Consider the following 19602-nt stretch of genomic DNA (forward strand, 5'->3'; position numbering starts at 1 on the left):
TTTTTTTTTTTTTTTTTTTTTTTTTTTTTTTTTTTTTTTTTTTTTTTTTTCTCCCTTCTTGAATTGTATAAATAGCATTGTTAATTTGCTTTGTAATCAATAATCACCTCATATTCATCCTTAATCCATTTCTCTTCTTTGTCTGTTGCGTACGTAATTTTATATATATATATATATATATATATATATATATATATATATATTAATATTATATTCATTTGTCATTATTATATTTTTCTTTATTTGTATGAGCTAAATTCTCTATAATTCTCAATTTACGATTATTCGTTTCCGCTATATTCCTAACACAATTTTTTGAAATCTCCTAACACAATTATCTTTAAAAAGTTTATATGTAAAAAGATTTATGTAACAATATTATTACGAAAATAAATATGGGAAAAAAGGAGAAATAATTTAATTGTAATTATTACAAAAATAAATCCAACAACTCATGTTTAGCTTAATTACCATGATAATTATATTATATGCAATTATACTAATATTTGTTTAATTGTACTTTTATACTATAAGTATTTTCATTTTCATAATATCACCTTTACTTTTTTCCACATCCTCCATATGAGAATGAATTAATTATAATTATTATTAAAAAAATCCAACGATCCATATTTAATTGTAATTAGGCTAATATCCATGCAATTATTATCTTAACTAACATAATAATTATTAGTCAAATATACTAATACTGTGCAATTAATTCTTTAATTGCCATAATAATTATTAGGTAATTATATTAATATCGTGAAATTATAATTTTATATGTTCAATATAAAAAATATATATAGAGAGAGAGATTACTATAAAACTACCATAGTAATTACGCGAAGGAATATGAATGATAATTTATTTTATTCTCATAGTATTATACCTTGAGTGTGTGTGTGTGTGTAAATATATATATATATATATATATATATATATATATATAAAATCAAAAAAGTAATTGTAATAATTGTAAAAAAATCCAATAACTCATATTTAATTGTAATTATACTATTATTATGGTAGTTATTAGGTTAATTACCATAATAATTATTAGTCAATTATACTATAAAAATCATTGTTAATTGAATCCGACACCTATAATAAGTACAAATTATTACCATGGATCAGGATCGACATTGCACTTTGGACTCTGTTCCAAAACGACATTCAAATTATGTACTTACAATTAACATATTATGTAACAAAAATTACATAGTATCTATGTTATTGTAATAGGTATACAGTTTATTAACTGAAAATACGTAATATATATATTACTCGAAAACACATAATGTGATCACTGATCAGGATCCACCATAGTCCATAGGTATAATAGACCGACCTCGTCCACAATATAACTGTTGCTAAAATAGGAGGTCCACCATGATATATAGTACAAAATGGAAGTAGACGTAGCATTTGATATTGCCATTATTTCTCAGCTCTCATCTATTTATTATTCTTCTTTTTAATTTATACAGATTCTCCTTGCCCCCTGATAGATCCTATAACATAATCCAATTTTTGTCTCTATAGGGTTGATCAGAATGGGAAGGTCACCGTGCTGTGAAAAGGTAGGGTTGAAGAAAGGGCCATGGACACCTGAGGAAGACAAGCAGTTGTTAGCTTACATTGAGCAGTACGGCCATGGAAGCTGGCGAGCTTTGCCTGCAAAAGCTGGTACGAATTCTATACATTCTTGCTTAGCAATTTTCTGATATGATCATGGTTAGTTAGGGTTTGCATTAACTTTTTTCTGGAAATATTTGTTTAGGGCTGCAGAGATGTGGGAAGAGCTGTAGACTAAGATGGACTAACTACTTGAGATCTGACATTAAAAGAGGAAACTTTAGTCTTCAGGAAGAACAATCCATCCTTCAGCTCCATGCTCTTCTTGGAAATAGGTAACTAATCATATTCAAACCCTACTTATATTCAAACCCTACTTTTTATGGTGACGAGGAAACTTGCAGCCAGCCACTACTCGAGAATGTGCATTTAGTAATCCCTGTCTTATGATCTTGACTGGTTAAGAATCATAAGGAGGTAAACCAACCTATGTTAGATATTGCTAATCCAGTCAAATTAAACTTAGAAGGTTACTAGTAGGCTGCTCCAATGGGAAACTTGAACATTATGGACCTGTTTACTAACAGAAAACTGTTTTCTAATTTTTCAGTTTTCATTCTCTGTTTTCTGTTTAGAAAATTTGTTTACTAACACTTATTTTTTCAAATTTATTATTTTAGATTAACGTTATAAAATTAACATAAGTTTAATTTTGTGTGATTTTTAGATCTTATATTTAAAATATTTTAAAATATATTTGGTTTAAATAGAAAAAATATAATTTTTACTTTTAAGTCTAACATATTTTTACATTTGATATCCGAACCAAATTTATATTTATATATAACATAGCTAAAAATATATCCGAACCAATAACCTATTAAGTTCACATATAATTTAGTTTAGATAATATTAATATTTTTGAGCTAATATTTAAAATACTTTTGGATATATTCATTTGAATGACATGTATATAATATATAATTTTTACTTTGAATTCTAATATAGTAATATATGTGAAATTTCGATATCCGATATCTGATCTTGACCAAACTTGTATCCGATATAACATAATTAAAAATATCTGAACCAATAATCAATTGAGTTCAATCAAAATATAAAACGTGTTATAGATTTGAATTTTTAATTTTGATAATGTGAAATGTGAATGATGTATAATTTTAAGCATGAGCAAATAAGTTATGTTTAAATAAGTAATGCAAGTAGAAAAGATAGAAGATGATAATAAGCAAAAAAGATGATAATGAATGTATTCATAGTAATGAATAAATATGTAAGTGGATAATGCTGAGAATGTGGTTATTATAGTGGCATAGTCTAATAGATGATAGATGATTCGATTTTCCCATTTAGAAAACAGTTTTTAATAATGTTCCATTATCATTGTTTTAAGGATAACCAACATGGTTGGCGTGGTGGTTCAACACCTCGTCCCTTAAGCATGAAGTTAGAGGGACAGAGAATTCTAGAGTAAACATATTTTTTGTTTTCTGTTCCCCAATTTCCAGAAAACATGAGAAAGTTTTCCATTAATAAATAACAACCCAACATGAGAGTGTGGACGAGATAAATTCTATAGTTGACTTGTTCAACGAAAAGGAATAAATTCTATAGTTTACTTGCTCAAACCAATAAAGTCATCTAATAAGCCGGCTCCTACTGTAGTCAAACTTGAAATGGGTTACCAAGTCAACAAAGGGCAGATTTCCCCTATTGACCTATTCAAACTCTATCTGCAATCATTTAAACCTGATATCAGGTTTTGTTTACTAAAGTGAGAAATTCTGAAATTTTTGTTGAGTACAGATGGTCAGCCATTGCAGCTCACCTGCCAAAGAGAACAGATAATGAGATAAAGAACTATTGGAATACCCATTTGAAGAAGAAACTAAGTAAGATGGGCATTGATCCAATGACACATAGGCCAAAGATAAACTCCTCCTTCGGCTCAGCCGCCAATCTCAGCCACATGGCTCAGTGGGAAACCGCCCGGCTCGAAGCCGAAGCTCGCCACTCAAAGTTCATCAGCTCAGCTCAAAACTCCTCCTTCCGCCTGCCCACCAATAATCCTCCGCCGCCGCCGCTGCCCAAAGTGCCGCCGCCTCTCGACGTTCTAAAAGCTTGGCAAGAAACGTGGACCAAGCCGCCAAGGACGAGGGTTTCATCCGGCGGCGCGTTTGTCCCAAACGCAACTCCACATCAATCTCCGACAACCTTAAATAACGTTTCCGACCAAAATTTAAACTTTTCCCACCAAAACTTATGTTACGTGGAAACTCCATACGTACACGAAAGTTCTTCGAATATAGTAAACCCTAACTCCACCGGCGACGCCATAATCCCGCATGTTGCCATGGATCCCTTATCGGACCTTCCAACCTTCATTCATGGGTTCTCGGAGCTTTCACCGCAAACCCTCACAGGATATTTTGACGACGACAATGTCGTCGGAAACTGCGGCACGGCAGACATGGAAGACAACAACAGTTACTGGAACATCATCCTTAATAATCTGGTGGCGTCTCCGGTGGGTTCGCCGGTGTTCTAGCTAAGTAATTATCACTTATAAGTAATCTTAATTAATTAATTACGGAGTAATTAGAATCAACTTCCAAATTATACTCCCTACTTTTAGTCCCTCAGACAAAAGTTTGAGGTTGAAACTTACCCATAGGATGAAGATAAACTATCATAGCTTGTCACGTGAGGGAGTAGAAGTGATAGAGTATAAAATGGAAGTTCATGTAGTAAAACTCTTAGGGGTCGTTTGGTTCACAGAATCTTGGATTACGCTCAGGTAATAGGATTATGTCTATGAAGGTAATGTGAGATTTTGAGAATGTAAGATTTTCCTTATGTGTTTGGTTTGGATTGTGGAATATAATATTACTTTGTTTGGTTAAGGGTTATATTTTAGGTTATATGGATCAATTTACTATAACGTGCTCAATAATATACGGAGTATATATATATATATATATATATATATATATATATATAATTTATTTATGTGTCTCTTCGGTGTGTATATTTATTAATCTATATGTATGAATGTATATCGATGCTTAATATTAAAAAATAAATATATAAATATAACACATGTATATTTGATTATATAGACATGTTTATTTTATATATGTTGTTGTTGTTATTATTATTATTATTATTATTATATAAGGATTATTTAACAAGGGCAAAGTTAGAATAATATAAGATAATCTAATATTACCTAAGAAAATGAGGGTAATCACATTACCCTGAAATATTACCGCCACATCATCTTTGAAGTAATCTCATGACTTGAACCAAACAAAGTAATATAGTATTACCAGATCCGGATTAGCTAGGCAATTTAAGATGACCCAAAGCAAACGCCCCCTAAGGATTATTTGTGTGATAGTACGTTCACACAAATAATAATAGTAATAATAATCATTAATTCATTATGGATTAATAATGTCGTTTGTACGTTCTGAGACAATAAGGTTAGTTATGATTACTACTGTATGCGATCTGCCTCAATTTGTTGCAGACTGTTCTTCTAATCATTAATTCTTGTTGGGTCCATTTTATATTTGTTTGTTTAAAATCCTTAAATGAATAAAAATCTCTTTCAAATATGTGATCTCTACATTGGCGTTACGTTGCAGACTTGCAGTTCCATTTTGAATTAAGCTGCCACCTTCCAAAATATAAATGGTGGAGATTTATACTTAAAACATGACCATCGTTTTCTATGTAAGTAAACGTTTCAATTAGTAAACCATAAGTATTCATCCTAAAACGATGTGTGTTTAGACTTCTATTTATCCATGCGTATTTATCCAAAAAAGTGCAAGTTTGGAATCAAACGATGTGTTTTTGGTCCTTTAGTCTAAAATAGTACAGGTTGTTTCTAAAGTGATTCAAATTTTTATTTTTTGGGGTCTAATTTCACGTTTTCTTGATCAGCTAACTAACATCACATATCAAGAAGTCTTCTTGTACACAATTGTTATACCATGAACCCTAATACAGAAATTTTGTACCTTCGGTTAATACATTTTGTACTCATAGTTAATTGTTTATGTACTTGTAAACAAATAACTTGATAATTGTTGACACATAATATGATAGCTATATGTACAGAAACTATCAACTGTAGGTACGGAATGCATCAACTAATCTGAAAGTTATTTTTGGACCAGCGATTTATTTATTTTTATTTTTTATTTTATTCTAAAAAAAATATTTTAAGAGTTAATAATTGTAAAGTGTTTAATATTTTAAGTTTTTACGCTTTAATAGTTAAATAGTTACTACTTAATAAGTTAATAGTTATTACTTATTAAGTTACGGAGTATTAGTTATTATTTATTAATTATTAGTTAATAGTATAATTTAGTTATTAGTTATTATTTTATTAAGTTATTACATATTAGACTATTAGAGTATTAGTTAATATATTATAACATTAATATTTTTTTTTGAATACTACTACTCTATTACAATACAGTAACTATTCATAACATTAATGGTTTAAATTTTTAAGATTTAAAATTATAAAAAATATTTTTAAAAAAAAACTACCCAGTCAGCCGGCCGCCTAGACCCGTTATACAATGCAAGGTAAACCCTGATCCATGGTATAATTTGCCTCTTTGTACATGCGGGATGGTAACCTGTTATCAGGTGAAATTGCATGCATTTGGAGTGTTTGCTTAATTAACCGCACCTTTTTTTTTTTTTTTGTCTAGTGATCTAATTGCACTTTTGGGTTATGTATAGTGACTAATTTAGACCTTTTCCTAAGTTTTAAGATAATTGTATATTTTGCTTTTGTGACCAATTGAGTTGCACATGCGGACATATAGTTGTATTGTTAATACTATTGATGAATAATCCAAAAACGAGAAAAACATATCCTTGGTGTAAATTAATTAATAAGTTCGCAGTTGGAGGTTGGAAAAGTGGGGCTAGATTTGAGTAGTACATCAGATCAATTACTCCATATGTCTTTCCCTTAAGAGTTGAAAGCAACAGCTTGAAGTAGCTTTAATTTCAAGTATCTTTGTCCTTGAATTATGCATGCTCCCAAGCCACACTTCCAAAGTAGAAAAAATTATACTTTTTTTAAAAATAAAAAATAAAAATTATACTTTAATTCTTAAATTATAAAATAATTTGTTTAATTTTTGTTACTATTTAACATAAAATTGAAATATCATTGTTAATTAACCACAGAATATATATTTATTCTTACTTCGGACAAAAACTTGGTACCCATACCACTGTGGGTGTCGCAGAAACTTATGAATTAAAAATAAATAAAAAATACTTTCCGCGTCTGGCAGAAAAGACTTTATGAATGGGGTAAAAGAACTTGGGATCGTCGATCTCTTCCTTAAAGATTGCGATGAGTCGATGTCGGTCGATGGCACCAACGGTGACGCGAAAGATCTATACTTTCAGCGTCACTGAAACCCACTACACCTCTATAGGTGTAGCGGAAACTTTTTTATGAGTGTAGCGGATTGACATTTTTGTACTAGTAGTGCAAACTAATATAGTAAGGAAAAAAAATATTTTCAATATGATTTTCATGAGATTGTCATTTTAGTTATTCATCTCCCATTTTTGTAGTGCAATACTATCATGATAGAGAGATTGCCATTGTACTCATTGTTTTTGTAGTCAATTACAAAATACAAAATTTTAATTGTACAACTACCTACAAACACACACGCGCGCACACACATATAAATGAGTAACTTGTTTAGATGTACTGGATTGCAAAAAAAGAGGAGTATAATGACAACCCTTGGTTACACCAAAAAAAAAAAAAAAAAAAAGAAAAGACAACCCTAGGATCAATTAAGGGTGTGTTTGGTTCATGGGTTTACACACTATGAATGAGAATTAAAATCATAATTGTTGTTTGGTTGACAACTTTTTAAAATACAATTATGGAATTTGATTACCCCTTAATTAAAAAACATCATTCCCTAATTAAAAATATGTATCATTCCATCTTATCCCTCCTCATCTATCAGCTCTCGATCTGTCGCCTCCTCATTACATCCCTCATATTTTTGTTTTGATTTTTTGTCCATATTGATGCTTTGGATGTCATTATATTATGATCAATTCCTTTGACTTTTTTGTTTTTGTATTTTTAAAACTTTTATTCTTATTATCGAGTCATACATAACCAAAAACATCTTCAATATTGGTAATCATTCCAATTCTACCCTACTACCAAACATGTAAAATACTTTCACCAAAACCTATTACCATTATCAAGTATTTAATTCCCATTTCATTTCCAATATGATGATTTTCATATACGAACCAAACACACCGTAAGAGAATACTAAAATACAAAAACAAGGGATGAATAGTTGAAATGGGAATTTCTCATCGTTCAAGTTACAAGCGATAATGAAGAAAACCAAACTGAATATACAATTTTGGCATTTCTATATTCATGTTGTTTATCAAAATAAGAACTAAATAGGCCATATTGATAACTAATTGGGGGATATATACATGCAACTCATTGACTCAATGTTGATAAGAGATGAAAACTACAAAGCAAAAACTTGTGTGAGACCGTCTCACCATGAGACGGGTCGGGTCGGGTCAAGATGCAAATGTAACACTTATATGCTCAAATGTAATACTAATCAGGAATAAATTTTTTGTTACTTATTAGAGTAAATGTAATACTTTTAAGGGAAAATACAATACTTTTACATTTCGATTTAAAAGTATTACAGTTTTCCTCAAAAATATTATATTTGCCCTTATAAGTGAGAGGCACTTGTCAACATTACTTATTATGAAAAATGTATTACTTTTTCTCTTATAAGTAACAAAAATAGTATTTTTGATTAGTGTTATATTTGAGCATATAAGTGTGAGATTTGTACATATAAGTATGACATTTGCATGATGCTTTGACCCGACAAGACCCGTCTCACGAATAAGGATCCATGAGACGGTCTCACACAAGTGTGACCCAAATTACAATCATCCTATAACTCAAAATCTAAAAGTTTAGCTTTTTCTTATTTAATTGAATGAAAATATTTATATTTTCAAGATACCATATTCTATAAAAATACCTATAATTTTACCAAGAAAAATGCTGTTTATTTCAATCATAATGTTCACCTCCTCTTGACAGACATGAAGTTCTTTATATTCATTTGTTAATTGATTGGCCAATCACATCAAAAGTTTTAAAAAGGAATCGTTGGGTATTAGTAATGTTGAAAAAATCGCTAGGCTCAGGATTGATTTGATTTACAAACTTATCCATACGGCCAATTGGACGAGGTGATTTTACAAGTCCAAACAGTGTTGCAACTCATCAACATCTATAGGGTTACTCATACTCTCATTGTCATGACTACCGATCTTTACCTCTGCCCTAAGATTAATTTCTTCAGTTCTCTTATTCTTCTTTTTGTTATTTGCCATTATGAGAGCTTCCCTACATTTAAATTGATCTATGCCAGCAATATGCTCTTTAATTCTATACACTCAACTCGACATTACTTTCTTACATAATAAATATCTAAACCTATCCAAAGATTTATTCGGATAATGAAGTACTCCATACCCCCAACCTATATTATTAGACTTTCTTTTTTTATTGTAGATGATTAAAAAAGATCCAACACTTTGAGAAGTATTATTTATCGTCACTTGTCGTACTTGGAATTGATGACATTAAGGTATTTATTCCCCTAAGTAAAATAAATCACTATATACAATTAAACAAAATACAAAATATGAGTAAATTAAAGTACCACAAATCACAAATCACAATTCACAATGAAAATGCCAAAATGATCAAAATCCTTCCTCCCCTTCTTCTGGAATTTCCACTTGGGATTCTTGATCTCTCTTCTCTGGCGGAGGATCTGAGGATTCTCTGATTGGGGCGTGGGGTTCTGGGTTGGCCTCGCTTTGTACGGATTTTGACTGAGACATTGCGATCGGTTGGCCAGGGTTTGGGTGGAAAATTATACTGTGCACCCGGTGCACATAGCAATGTGCACCACGTACCTAAACGACGTCGTTTTGAGCATTGTAAACTAATCGTCCATTTATTTTGGAAATCACGTTTCCCGTTTCGGCCGGTCTCTGTATTTATTTTAATATTCTGTGTATTCCAGGCAATCATTCTGTGTATTCTAGGCAACCGTTCTGTGTATTCTAGACAACCGTTATGTGTATTCATGTTAGTAACACATATTGTGATTTCATATTAGTAACACATGTTGTGATTTGTTTGTGCATTCGAATGTTTAGGATGATGAGTTATGTGTATTTTGTGTAAATATTCTGTGTATTCATATTATTAACACATGTTGTGATGTGTTTGTGCATTCGAATGTTAGGAGGATGAGTTCTGTGTATTTTGTGTCAATATTCTGGGCAAACATTCTGTGTATTATAGGCAAACGTTCTGTGTATTTTATATAATGATTATGTGTATTATAGATAATGAATTCCCTGGAGTCATTCGCGTCCGCGTCCACTAACATCTGTGTATTTTGTGTCAATATTCTGTGTATTCTGGGCAAACATTCTGTGTATTCTAGGCAAACGTTCTGTGTATTATAGATAATGATTATGTGTATTATAGATAATGAATTCCCTGAGTTATTCGCATCTGCGTCCATTAACACCGAAACGACGTCGTTTTACGTAAGTAGTGCATATTGCTATGTGCACCGTGGTGCAGGGTATAACGATTGGGTTTGGGTTTGCAGTGGAGGAATTGTCTTCCATGGCTGCTCTTAAACCCCTATTTGTTAAACCTCCGAAGAATATTTACTTTCAAGTTTGACCTTTTAGAAGAGAAGTCTCTGCAATGAATATTTATTATAGGCCGGAAGGCACTTGAGGGCCTAATGTCTAGCCCAATTGTCAAGAGTCCATATGTAGGCAAATTATACAATGGACCTGGGTCTATCTTGCATGGTAAATTCTGATCCAAAAATAACATTCAAATTCTATATTTGTAGAAATATTATGTACTTGTAAATTTGTAATTGACTGTTTTTGTACTTGTAGGTTATAGCTATTATAGTATGTGTCAGCAATTTTTAAGTTATTTGTTTACATATACAAAATTGATTTCCTAGCCCATTGTATAATAATTGCCATATGTACATGCATGATTATTTGTTATATTAATTATTTTTATATCTTAAGAAAATAACTATTATTACATGATATTAGAACTATATAAGATTAGATATTTCTTTTGTGATTTTTTTAATTCAAACATTTTTATTTAATGGAAGATTAGAAGTTTGACTCCTAGTGGGAGTTGGCTATTGGTCTTATTGGTTTGAACCAACCACCTATGAATAACCTAGACTAGTTTAATGCACATCATTCCGTGGTAACATAAAAGTTAGAAGTTTGAGTCTTACCAAAATTCTATTGGTAAACCCGTCGTCACACTAGATTTTCCTAGTACAGTTTACTTCATTCATATAAGTGGATTGCTATAATACTAATTGTCAGGATCAAGAGTTTTAACACTTTTCCAAAAATTATAATAATAACAAAAGTGTAACTTTATTTTTTTACACTACGCCAAAAACTATAACTAATAATAAATACGCAATTTTATTTCCTTATATTTGTATAGTAGTAGCGTCACATTTGGGAGTTGGCCTTCCAAGCTTATTATTGCACAACAATGGGGTGTTCAATTCTTACATAAGACAAAAAGAATTGTATATATTATGGCCCTGTTTGGTAAATAATTAGTCTATCAGCCTATTTTGGCTTATTTGACCACTATTAATTGTTTGACTTGGTTAAAAAATCAATATAAGTGTTTTGGTTAATAAGCTTTTTGTAACTCCAAAAGTTCAAAAGGCTACTCAAAGCATAGCTATCAACTAATAGCTAATTTACCAAGCAATTTTTTTCTACACTCAGCTAATGTTATCAACTAATCATACCTTTTAACCCAATTAGTCAACTAATCATGCCATTTACCAACCAGGACCTATACAAATACATGATATATATATCAAGTGTTGTGCTTGCCTCCAAGACGTACTTGACAAAGACATCATTACTCAAAACTCAATGATCCTATCTCTTGTATATTAAACCAAAACACATATACAAAAATTACATATCAAACCTTATTGTGGTATGATAGCATTATTACTATCTTTCATAATAAATTTAGAGGGTGTATTCTAACTTTATAAGACTTTTATCAACATATTCTAACTTTTAAAGACTTTTATCACTTTAAAAGTTTGACAGAAAGTCTATCAGAAAGTATATTGGTATTCCATTCAGGAATTTAAAAGTCTATTGGTATTAAAAAGTTATTAACTTGAGTCTATCTTCGTAGAATTTTTATTCAATATAAATAATAGATAAAATCCAACCCTTGAAACCCTAACGGTTCTGTTGATCCTGATTCAGAATTGCTTTCCTCCACTTTCTCCATCTCCAATTCCTTGGGGGCCTCGGCCTCAGCAGCCTTCTCCGCCTGCAAAATTGGGGCATAGTAATCTGAATGCGCCTCCATACACTTCTTCAGAGCAGAGGTGACCTCAAAGCATTTTTCCACAATGTCTTCATTGTTCTTCTCGCCTTCTTCCACGCACTTCTCCCACTCGCTAAAGGGATCTCTATACCCTCCCCCTTCATGAACAAGCAAAACCCGCATTGTCCTTCCTCCTCCACTTCTTCTTCCTCTCCTTCTTTTGGAATTTCCTCTTGGGATTCTTGAACACTCTTCTCTGGCGGAAGATCTGAGGATTCCCTGATTGGGGCGTGGGGTTCTGGGTTGGCCTCGCCTTGTACGGATTTTGACGGAGACATTGCGATCGGTTGGCTAGGGTTTGGGTTTGCAGTAGAGGAATTGTCTTCCATGGCTGCTCTTAAACCCTATTTGTTAAACCTCCAAAGAATATTTCCTTTCAAGTTTGACCTTTTAGAAGAGAGTCTCTGCAATGAATATTTATTATAGGCCGGAAGGCAGTTGAGGGCCTAATGTCTAGCCCAATTGTCTAAGAGTCCATATATATATGTACAATTGTTATACCGTGGACCTCATGTTGCATTGTGAACCTGATATAAAATTTTATATCTTCCGTTAATGTATTTTGTATCTATCGTTAATAACTTTTGTACATGTAAATAAATAACTTATAATTGCTAAGACATAATATGATAGCTACAGGAAATTGTCATGTACAAAATGTGTGAACTACAAATACAGAGTCTAAATATTATTTTTGGACAGGATTTACCCTGGTCCATGGTATAATTTGTCCCATATGTATATCTATGATTATTTTTTATATTAATTATTTTTATATCTTAATAAAATAATTATTATTAAATGATATTAGCTTTAAATTGAAATATTTGGGTGACAGAATACTGGATTGGCCTTCTAAGTCGCCGCCTGCAAATTATATCGTGGATCGGGTCCACTTTATGAAATGAGCTTAGATTCAAAACGGGTCATTTTGTTACAATTTTAATTATTTTTTCTTTTATATGTTCAGAAACTCAAAACTTAAAGTTCAAAACTTAGCTTAATGTTTACAAATTAAACCCCTATTTTTTTTTTAAGGGAAAACGGTCAAATAGGCCCTCGAACTTTAGCTCAAAAGTCAATTAGCCCCCTCAACTTTTTAAAGGTACAATTACACCCATAAACACCTCATTTTGATGCAATGAGACCCAAAAATAGGTTAATGACTTGCTATCACATGTCATTAAAAATCTGGTCACCTTCCAAAACATTTTCGGGCCAAAAAAATTGACCGGCGACCGGCGAACAGTTGCCGGTGACGCGAAGAAGGGGAACCACTGGTTCTCCTTCTCCCAGCGACTGGTTTGCCTTCTCTGGCGAGAAGGCGAACCAGTAGCCGCCTTCTCGCTGGGAGAAGGCGACCCACCGGTTCGCCTTCTCGCTGGAGAAGGCAACCACTGGTCGCCTTCTCCCAGCGATTGGTTCGCCTTCTCGCTGGGAGAAGGCAAACCAGTGGTTCCCCTTCTCCCCCGGAGAAGGGGAACGTCTGGTTCCCCTTCTCCGGCGAGAAGGAGCTGGTTCCCCTTCTCCGTGACCGGCGACCGTTCGCCGGTCAATTTTTTTTAATTTGGCCTGAAAATGTGTCGGAAGGTGGCCGGATTTCTAATGACCTGTGATAACAGGTCATTAACCTATTTTTGGGTCTCATTGCATCAAAATGAAGTGTTTATGAGTGTAATTGTACCTTTAAAAAGTTGAGGGGGCTAATTGACTTTTGAGTAAAAAGTATGAGTGTTTATCAAGGTTAGTATTAAACTCACAGCTTCTCTCATATCACCTCCAAAAATGTTATAAAGTTGAGAACTTTCCCCTACTCAAAACCATTGTCCTATTGCCTCCCTTCACTTTCTCCTCCTCCATCTCCGATTCTTCCTCATCTTCCTCCCCTTCTTCTCCTTCAGCAATTTCTTCGTGGGATCCTTGATTGTTAGTTCTTTTCTGCCGGAGAATCTGAGGAGAAGGGGGCCGGATATTTTGGGTTGCTGTCATTTTGGCCGGAGTTTGACGGAGAAGGCGCAGTGGAGTAATTGTTTCCCATGGCTGATCTGTGCTCTTGAAGGTTTCAGAGGAAAAAGTGTCTGCAGATGAATATGTATAACCGGCCGGATCGGATAATGTGTGGTTTTGTCTGAGTATATATGGTACAAGCTTAAATGTGCTTCTTACAATTAGAGCATGTTCAGAACACTTCATGGTCTAACTCAAAAAAAAAAAAAAAAGAGTAATGTTTTGTTATATTTTGGATACATTATTTAACGTAGTTTAAGAATTTCCAAGGCAGCAATTGCTCAAGTATAAAAAGGATAACTTAGGAGCTTGGAGAATATATAACTTTTTTGCACACTCATACTTTTTACTTGATCTTATCGAGTTTTTTTTAGAGAGAAATTGAAACTTAATTACGTACATCTAGTGTTCAAAGTGTCTAACACTAACCTATAATGACATTCATTCATGAAGTGTTTGAGACTCTACACTCAAGGGGACTTCGCAGTAAATCAATATTTGAGACTCTACACTCAAGGGGACTTCGCAGTAAATCAATACAGTGAATTGAAGTAGTCAAATAGTGAAGAACGATATCAATACAGTGAATTGAAGTAGTCAAATAGTGAAGAACGATATCTAGTGTTCAAAGTGTCTAACACTAACCTATAATGACATTCATTCATGAAGTGTTTGAGACTCTACACTCAAGGGGACTTCGCAGTAAATCAATACAGTGAATTGAAGTAGTCAAATAGTGAAGAACGATAGCTAGGTGATTATGCCGTTCAAAGGACTTGGAGTTTGAGCTAGTAACAAGGGGGCTTGGTGGTTGATTTTTGTGAAAGGCTCTTCATGTGTATTTATAACAATACATATATAGTGAATTCGATCCTCTAGTGTATATGATGAGAAGAGTGGGGTAGAGAACTTTCTGAACTGATATAAAAAACACAATCTGATCTCTCTATATTACTCTATTAATCTATCTGCAAATCATCCACACACAAACACTTATGCGTTCAAAACCAACAAAGCTACAAAGCTTTTTCTTAAATTCTTGGCAAGTTTAAAACTTTTGTTGTGCACACTTTTTATATGCTTTAGATTCAAAGTTTTTATATAAGCTATGGTGTATTCAAACCCATCTTAGCTTTCACTTGTCACCGGGACCAACAAAATTGCCATTTTCCATCTTTCAACCCTGGGCCGGGTTTGCTACAATCATTCTCTTGCTTCAATTCTTGCTCTCCCAATAGTTCCAATGCACTAACAAACACAACAACAAAGATCATTCAAAACATGCATTAGATCATACTTTGATTAAAGACCAAGGGAACGAATTGAATATGCAATAAAGATTACAAATTAATGCGATTACACCCAAAAATCGATTCAAAGTTGAGAAGACCGAAATGCATGTATGCACAATTAAGAACATATTAGCGGGTGTTATATCTTCTTAATACATGTGTTAGATAAACCCTCCAGTTTAAATTATAAATTTAAAATAAATTTAATACCATTTAATAATAATTATTTTTCTTGATATATAAACTTTACCATTTTTTTTTGAATAAAAAATTGTTCAAACGTGAGTTCCTTTGTAAACTAACTATTTCTTAAATTAAGATATAAATAATGCCCTATTCTACCATATTTGTCAATTTGGTTCCACAAAACAAATTAATTAAACACACGCGATTTGATAAATTTATATATCTATATAATAAGAGAAGAGTCCAAATAGTAAAATAGCAACTCGGAACAGGGGCGGAGCCATAATTACATGGTACGGAGGCAATTACGATTTAAGAGTGAATAATTAAATACATTAATATTCATTTAACATATTTCAACATATATTATTACATTACAAATCTACTAAAATCGAGTAGCGGACTAATATTTTCTTCTTAATACTCTGCCTACTCATGATATATATTCTCTGTTTCAAATTAATATGTATCTCATATATCTAATTCTTTAATTTGTTTATGTAATCACCCTCTTCTTTGACTTGGAAGGCCAAAGCCGCCATTAATGCAGTTATTCAGAGAATGTGGCTTGAGTGCTTGAAGAGAAATAAAAATATACAATACCAAAAATTTATCAAAAGATTCAATGCTTCAAAGATATATGAAAAATGACTAGGTTACTCCTTTAAGAAGATAAGAATTGATATTGTGAAAAACCTAGAAAATATAAAACTTGGCCTGCAAGATTGATGTGGAGGGGCCAAATATTTTGAGAGGCAAGACACAAAAAATAGGCAAAAACTTGTGTGAGACTGTCTCACGGGTCTGAATCCGTGAGACGGGTCGAATTTTTGATTAATGAGGTCAAAGATTCGATCTATTAATTAAAGATTTGACCCATTAATACAAAATTCAGCCCGTCTCACAAATTGAGACCCGTGAAATGGTCTCACACAAGTATTACCCCTAAAAAATACGAAAATTTGACTGTGGACCGCATCAAAACGACGTCGTTTTGATTAATGAAAACAAACGGCTGAAACGACTCCGTTCCGCACAAATGCAGTTTCCTTTTAACACAACTACAGTTCTTTTTCAATATAACCGCAGTTTCATTGGACATTATACACTCAAATATGTGAAATTGTTATTCAGTTTCCTTTCAACACAACTATAGTTTCTTTTATAATACACTGCAGTTTCTTTCAACACAACTACAATATCATTTCGATATAACTACAATTTCATTGTACAATATACACCCAAAAATGTGAGATGAATTGTAGTATTAGTTACGAAGCTCCATTACAACTTACGGCAGCCATTCTCCTACCTACTGCAATTTATACTATTAAAAAAATTAAAGGGGGACCAATGCTCCTTGCATCATGCAAGTGGCTCCGCCCCTGACTCCAATCTTTAAAATAGCATTCATGGGCACATCCAACGAGTTGTACCTAAGGAGACCATTCAATTCATATATAATACACATTTAGCATGGAGTGTCCTAACTCTATATATGGCAACGACAACATTAATTAATCTGAAGTTAGTGTTATTTTTAAGGAAACAGTGAGATTACTATGTAATTAAGTTATAAGAACAACGTAAGGATCTACGAAAGTAAAAGGACGATGGCGACACACTGCAAAGTAAGTGGAGCGTGTTGGGGCAGCTATAAATGTTGGTAATTATAATATTTGTGTTTGGCAGATGTAGAATTTGCTTCAATTGTTAATATTATAACGTGCCATCCATTTATTCTTGATTAATGCCATTGTTATTATCCTAGCTAAAACCTATAAGAATTTGATGCATGAGTTATGATGATCACTTGTCTAGGGATGACAACGGGGCAGGGCGAGGGCGAGGTGTATCCTTATAAATACATATCTTCATGTACTTTAAATATAATGGATTGATCGATAATAAGATCATTCCTAGAACTATTGTGCTCATCATCATGAGCGCTACCCGCACTAAAGTAGAGGTCACGTTTTGATGGTAGAATGCACATCCCCCTCCTTGCACAATCTGATTTTAGTGGGACCACTATTTAAAAGTGGTCATGTTTCGATGTTAGGACGCACATCATGCTTTCAATGAGATTCAAACCTGAGGGATGCCAATTATCGCACTTACTACTATGCCAAAAACTATAGCTAGTAGCAAATGCATGCACAATACAACTTTATTTCCTTATATTCGTTTATCAATTAGCATCATGTTTCGATAATAGGATGCTAGAGCCAACTCTTCAAGCTTCAATCCAGCAATCACTAAACTACATCAAGGCCTCAAAAGTTAAAATGTTGTGAAAATCTCAACTAAATCATATCTTGTACAAATCTCAACCATAATATTTCTAACATGTCCACCCAAGTTAAAGCATACGGACGAGACAAGCTTGAAAATAGATGTAATGTGTATCCAATTATCCTCAATTAGCAACAAACAAAATTTCTGAGTTCTCGAGAAATTAATACGACATATCAAAACAACCATGGTAATGTCAAAATGTTTAAAGAAAAAATGGTAATGTAAAAATAAAAACCCTGGAAAATAATAAGGCACCAAAAACACACCCAATGCCAAAAACAAAGACCTTTAATTTAGAAAGACAGTGACACACCATAATATTGGCCATGAAAACCCAACACTGAAACACAATATATTGAAAAGAAAAATTAATTAAGGGCTATTTTGGCTATATATAAAACTAAAGGTGATAATTTTAGAGAGAGAACGTGTTATTGGTATCAACATTGCTAGCATTTTAAGTTTTGGGGGTTCTTATCTAAATAATAAGCCTACACATACAGGCTTCCTAGTTTTATACATTAATTCTTCTTCTACTTTATTTTATTATTCTATCTTCACCTTTGTAACGGGTGGTATTATTAGCCACCTGTCATACCCTATTTAAGTTTTAATTTAACTGATATAGTGGTTATTAAGGATAACCCTACCAAATTAATTAGTCAAATTGTTTGTTGGTAATCACGTACAAAATTTAATTTCAAGTTTAACTTTCTATGAGAATAACTTATTGACCTTCTTGATTTGAAGTGGTCAACTATAGACAACCTAGACTAGTTTGATTTTTCGATAGCTAAAATTACAAAGCAGAGTTCATCTAATACATACTCTTAGAAGCTTAGATAATAATTAGGGATTTCTTTTGTTACTATTTTAATATCATACACAATTAACTATGGCAAGCATAATTAAAACTGGTCCTCACCTACGTACGTACGTAGTACGTATCATTTACCACTGCAAAACTTTTCAGTCATGCATGCATGCACGTTGCAGTGGCCGTTAGTTTTTAATTTGTAGTTAATTCTTTTTATTTCTGGACAGAAAAATTTATTTCTTTATAAATAGGTTAAGTCCGTGTTATCGAATGCAATTTTTTTTTAAAAAAATAATATTCCTAATTTGTTGTACCTGATGCAGTAAATATCATACGTCCTGCATGCATACTTATTTACTGCTGGAATAGCAAGTGGATTTTTTTTCCACATTTAAATCGAAACCTAAGTGCAATATAATGCACTTTAACATTTTTACAAATGCAATCTTTTAATAGAAACTATGCAAAAAATGTTAATACTAAATGTGCACATCAACATAGAAAAGCATGAAAATTATAGACTTCGTGAGATATAAATAATGCACTATTCTACCATATTTGTCAATTTGGTTTCACAAAACAAATTAAACACGTGCTTTGATAAATTTATATCTATATATATAATAACACTATTCTACCATATTTATCAATTTGGTTTCACAAAACAAATTAAACACGTGCTTTGATAAATTTATATCTATATATATAATAACAGAAGAGTCTAAATAGTAAAATACAGTAGTAAAATAACAGAAGAGTCTAAATAGTAAAATAGTAAAATAGTAACTCTGAATCTTTAAAATAGCATTCATGGGCACATCCAA

General features: G+C 32.4%; 1 protein-coding gene and 1 pseudogene across 1 annotated transcript; one reads left to right on the top strand and one right to left on the bottom strand.

The window, feature by feature from the left end:
* Window positions 1-1556: 1556 nt before the first annotated feature.
* Window positions 1557-4147, top strand: LOC116024433 (transcription factor MYB16-like). The gene is made up of 3 exons (XM_031265326.1): window positions 1557-1689; window positions 1784-1913; window positions 3406-4147. Exons 1-3 carry the CDS (start codon window positions 1557-1559, stop codon window positions 4145-4147), a joined length of 1005 nt encoding a protein of 334 aa, XP_031121186.1.
* Window positions 4148-11989: 7842 nt separating this feature from the next.
* On the bottom strand, window positions 11990-12507 carry LOC116024434 (annotated as a pseudogene).
* Window positions 12508-19602: the final 7095 nt, after the last annotated feature.

The sequence above is a fragment of the Ipomoea triloba genome, chromosome 7 (assembly GCF_003576645.1).
Source record: "Ipomoea triloba cultivar NCNSP0323 chromosome 7, ASM357664v1".
Taxonomy (NCBI): Eukaryota; Viridiplantae; Streptophyta; class Magnoliopsida; order Solanales; family Convolvulaceae; genus Ipomoea; species Ipomoea triloba.

Excerpts from the sequence above, each read along its gene's own strand:
- LOC116024433 (XM_031265326.1), top strand. The coding sequence starts at position 1,557 with ATGGGAAGGTCACCGTGCTGTGAAAAGGTAGGGTTGAAGAAAGGGCCA. Across the intron at positions 1,690-1,783 it reads AGCTTTGCCTGCAAAAGCTG|GGCTGCAGAGATGTGGGAAG; the intron begins GTACGAATTCTA and ends ATATTTGTTTAG. Across the intron at positions 1,914-3,405 it reads CATGCTCTTCTTGGAAATAG|ATGGTCAGCCATTGCAGCTC; the intron begins GTAACTAATCAT and ends TGTTGAGTACAG.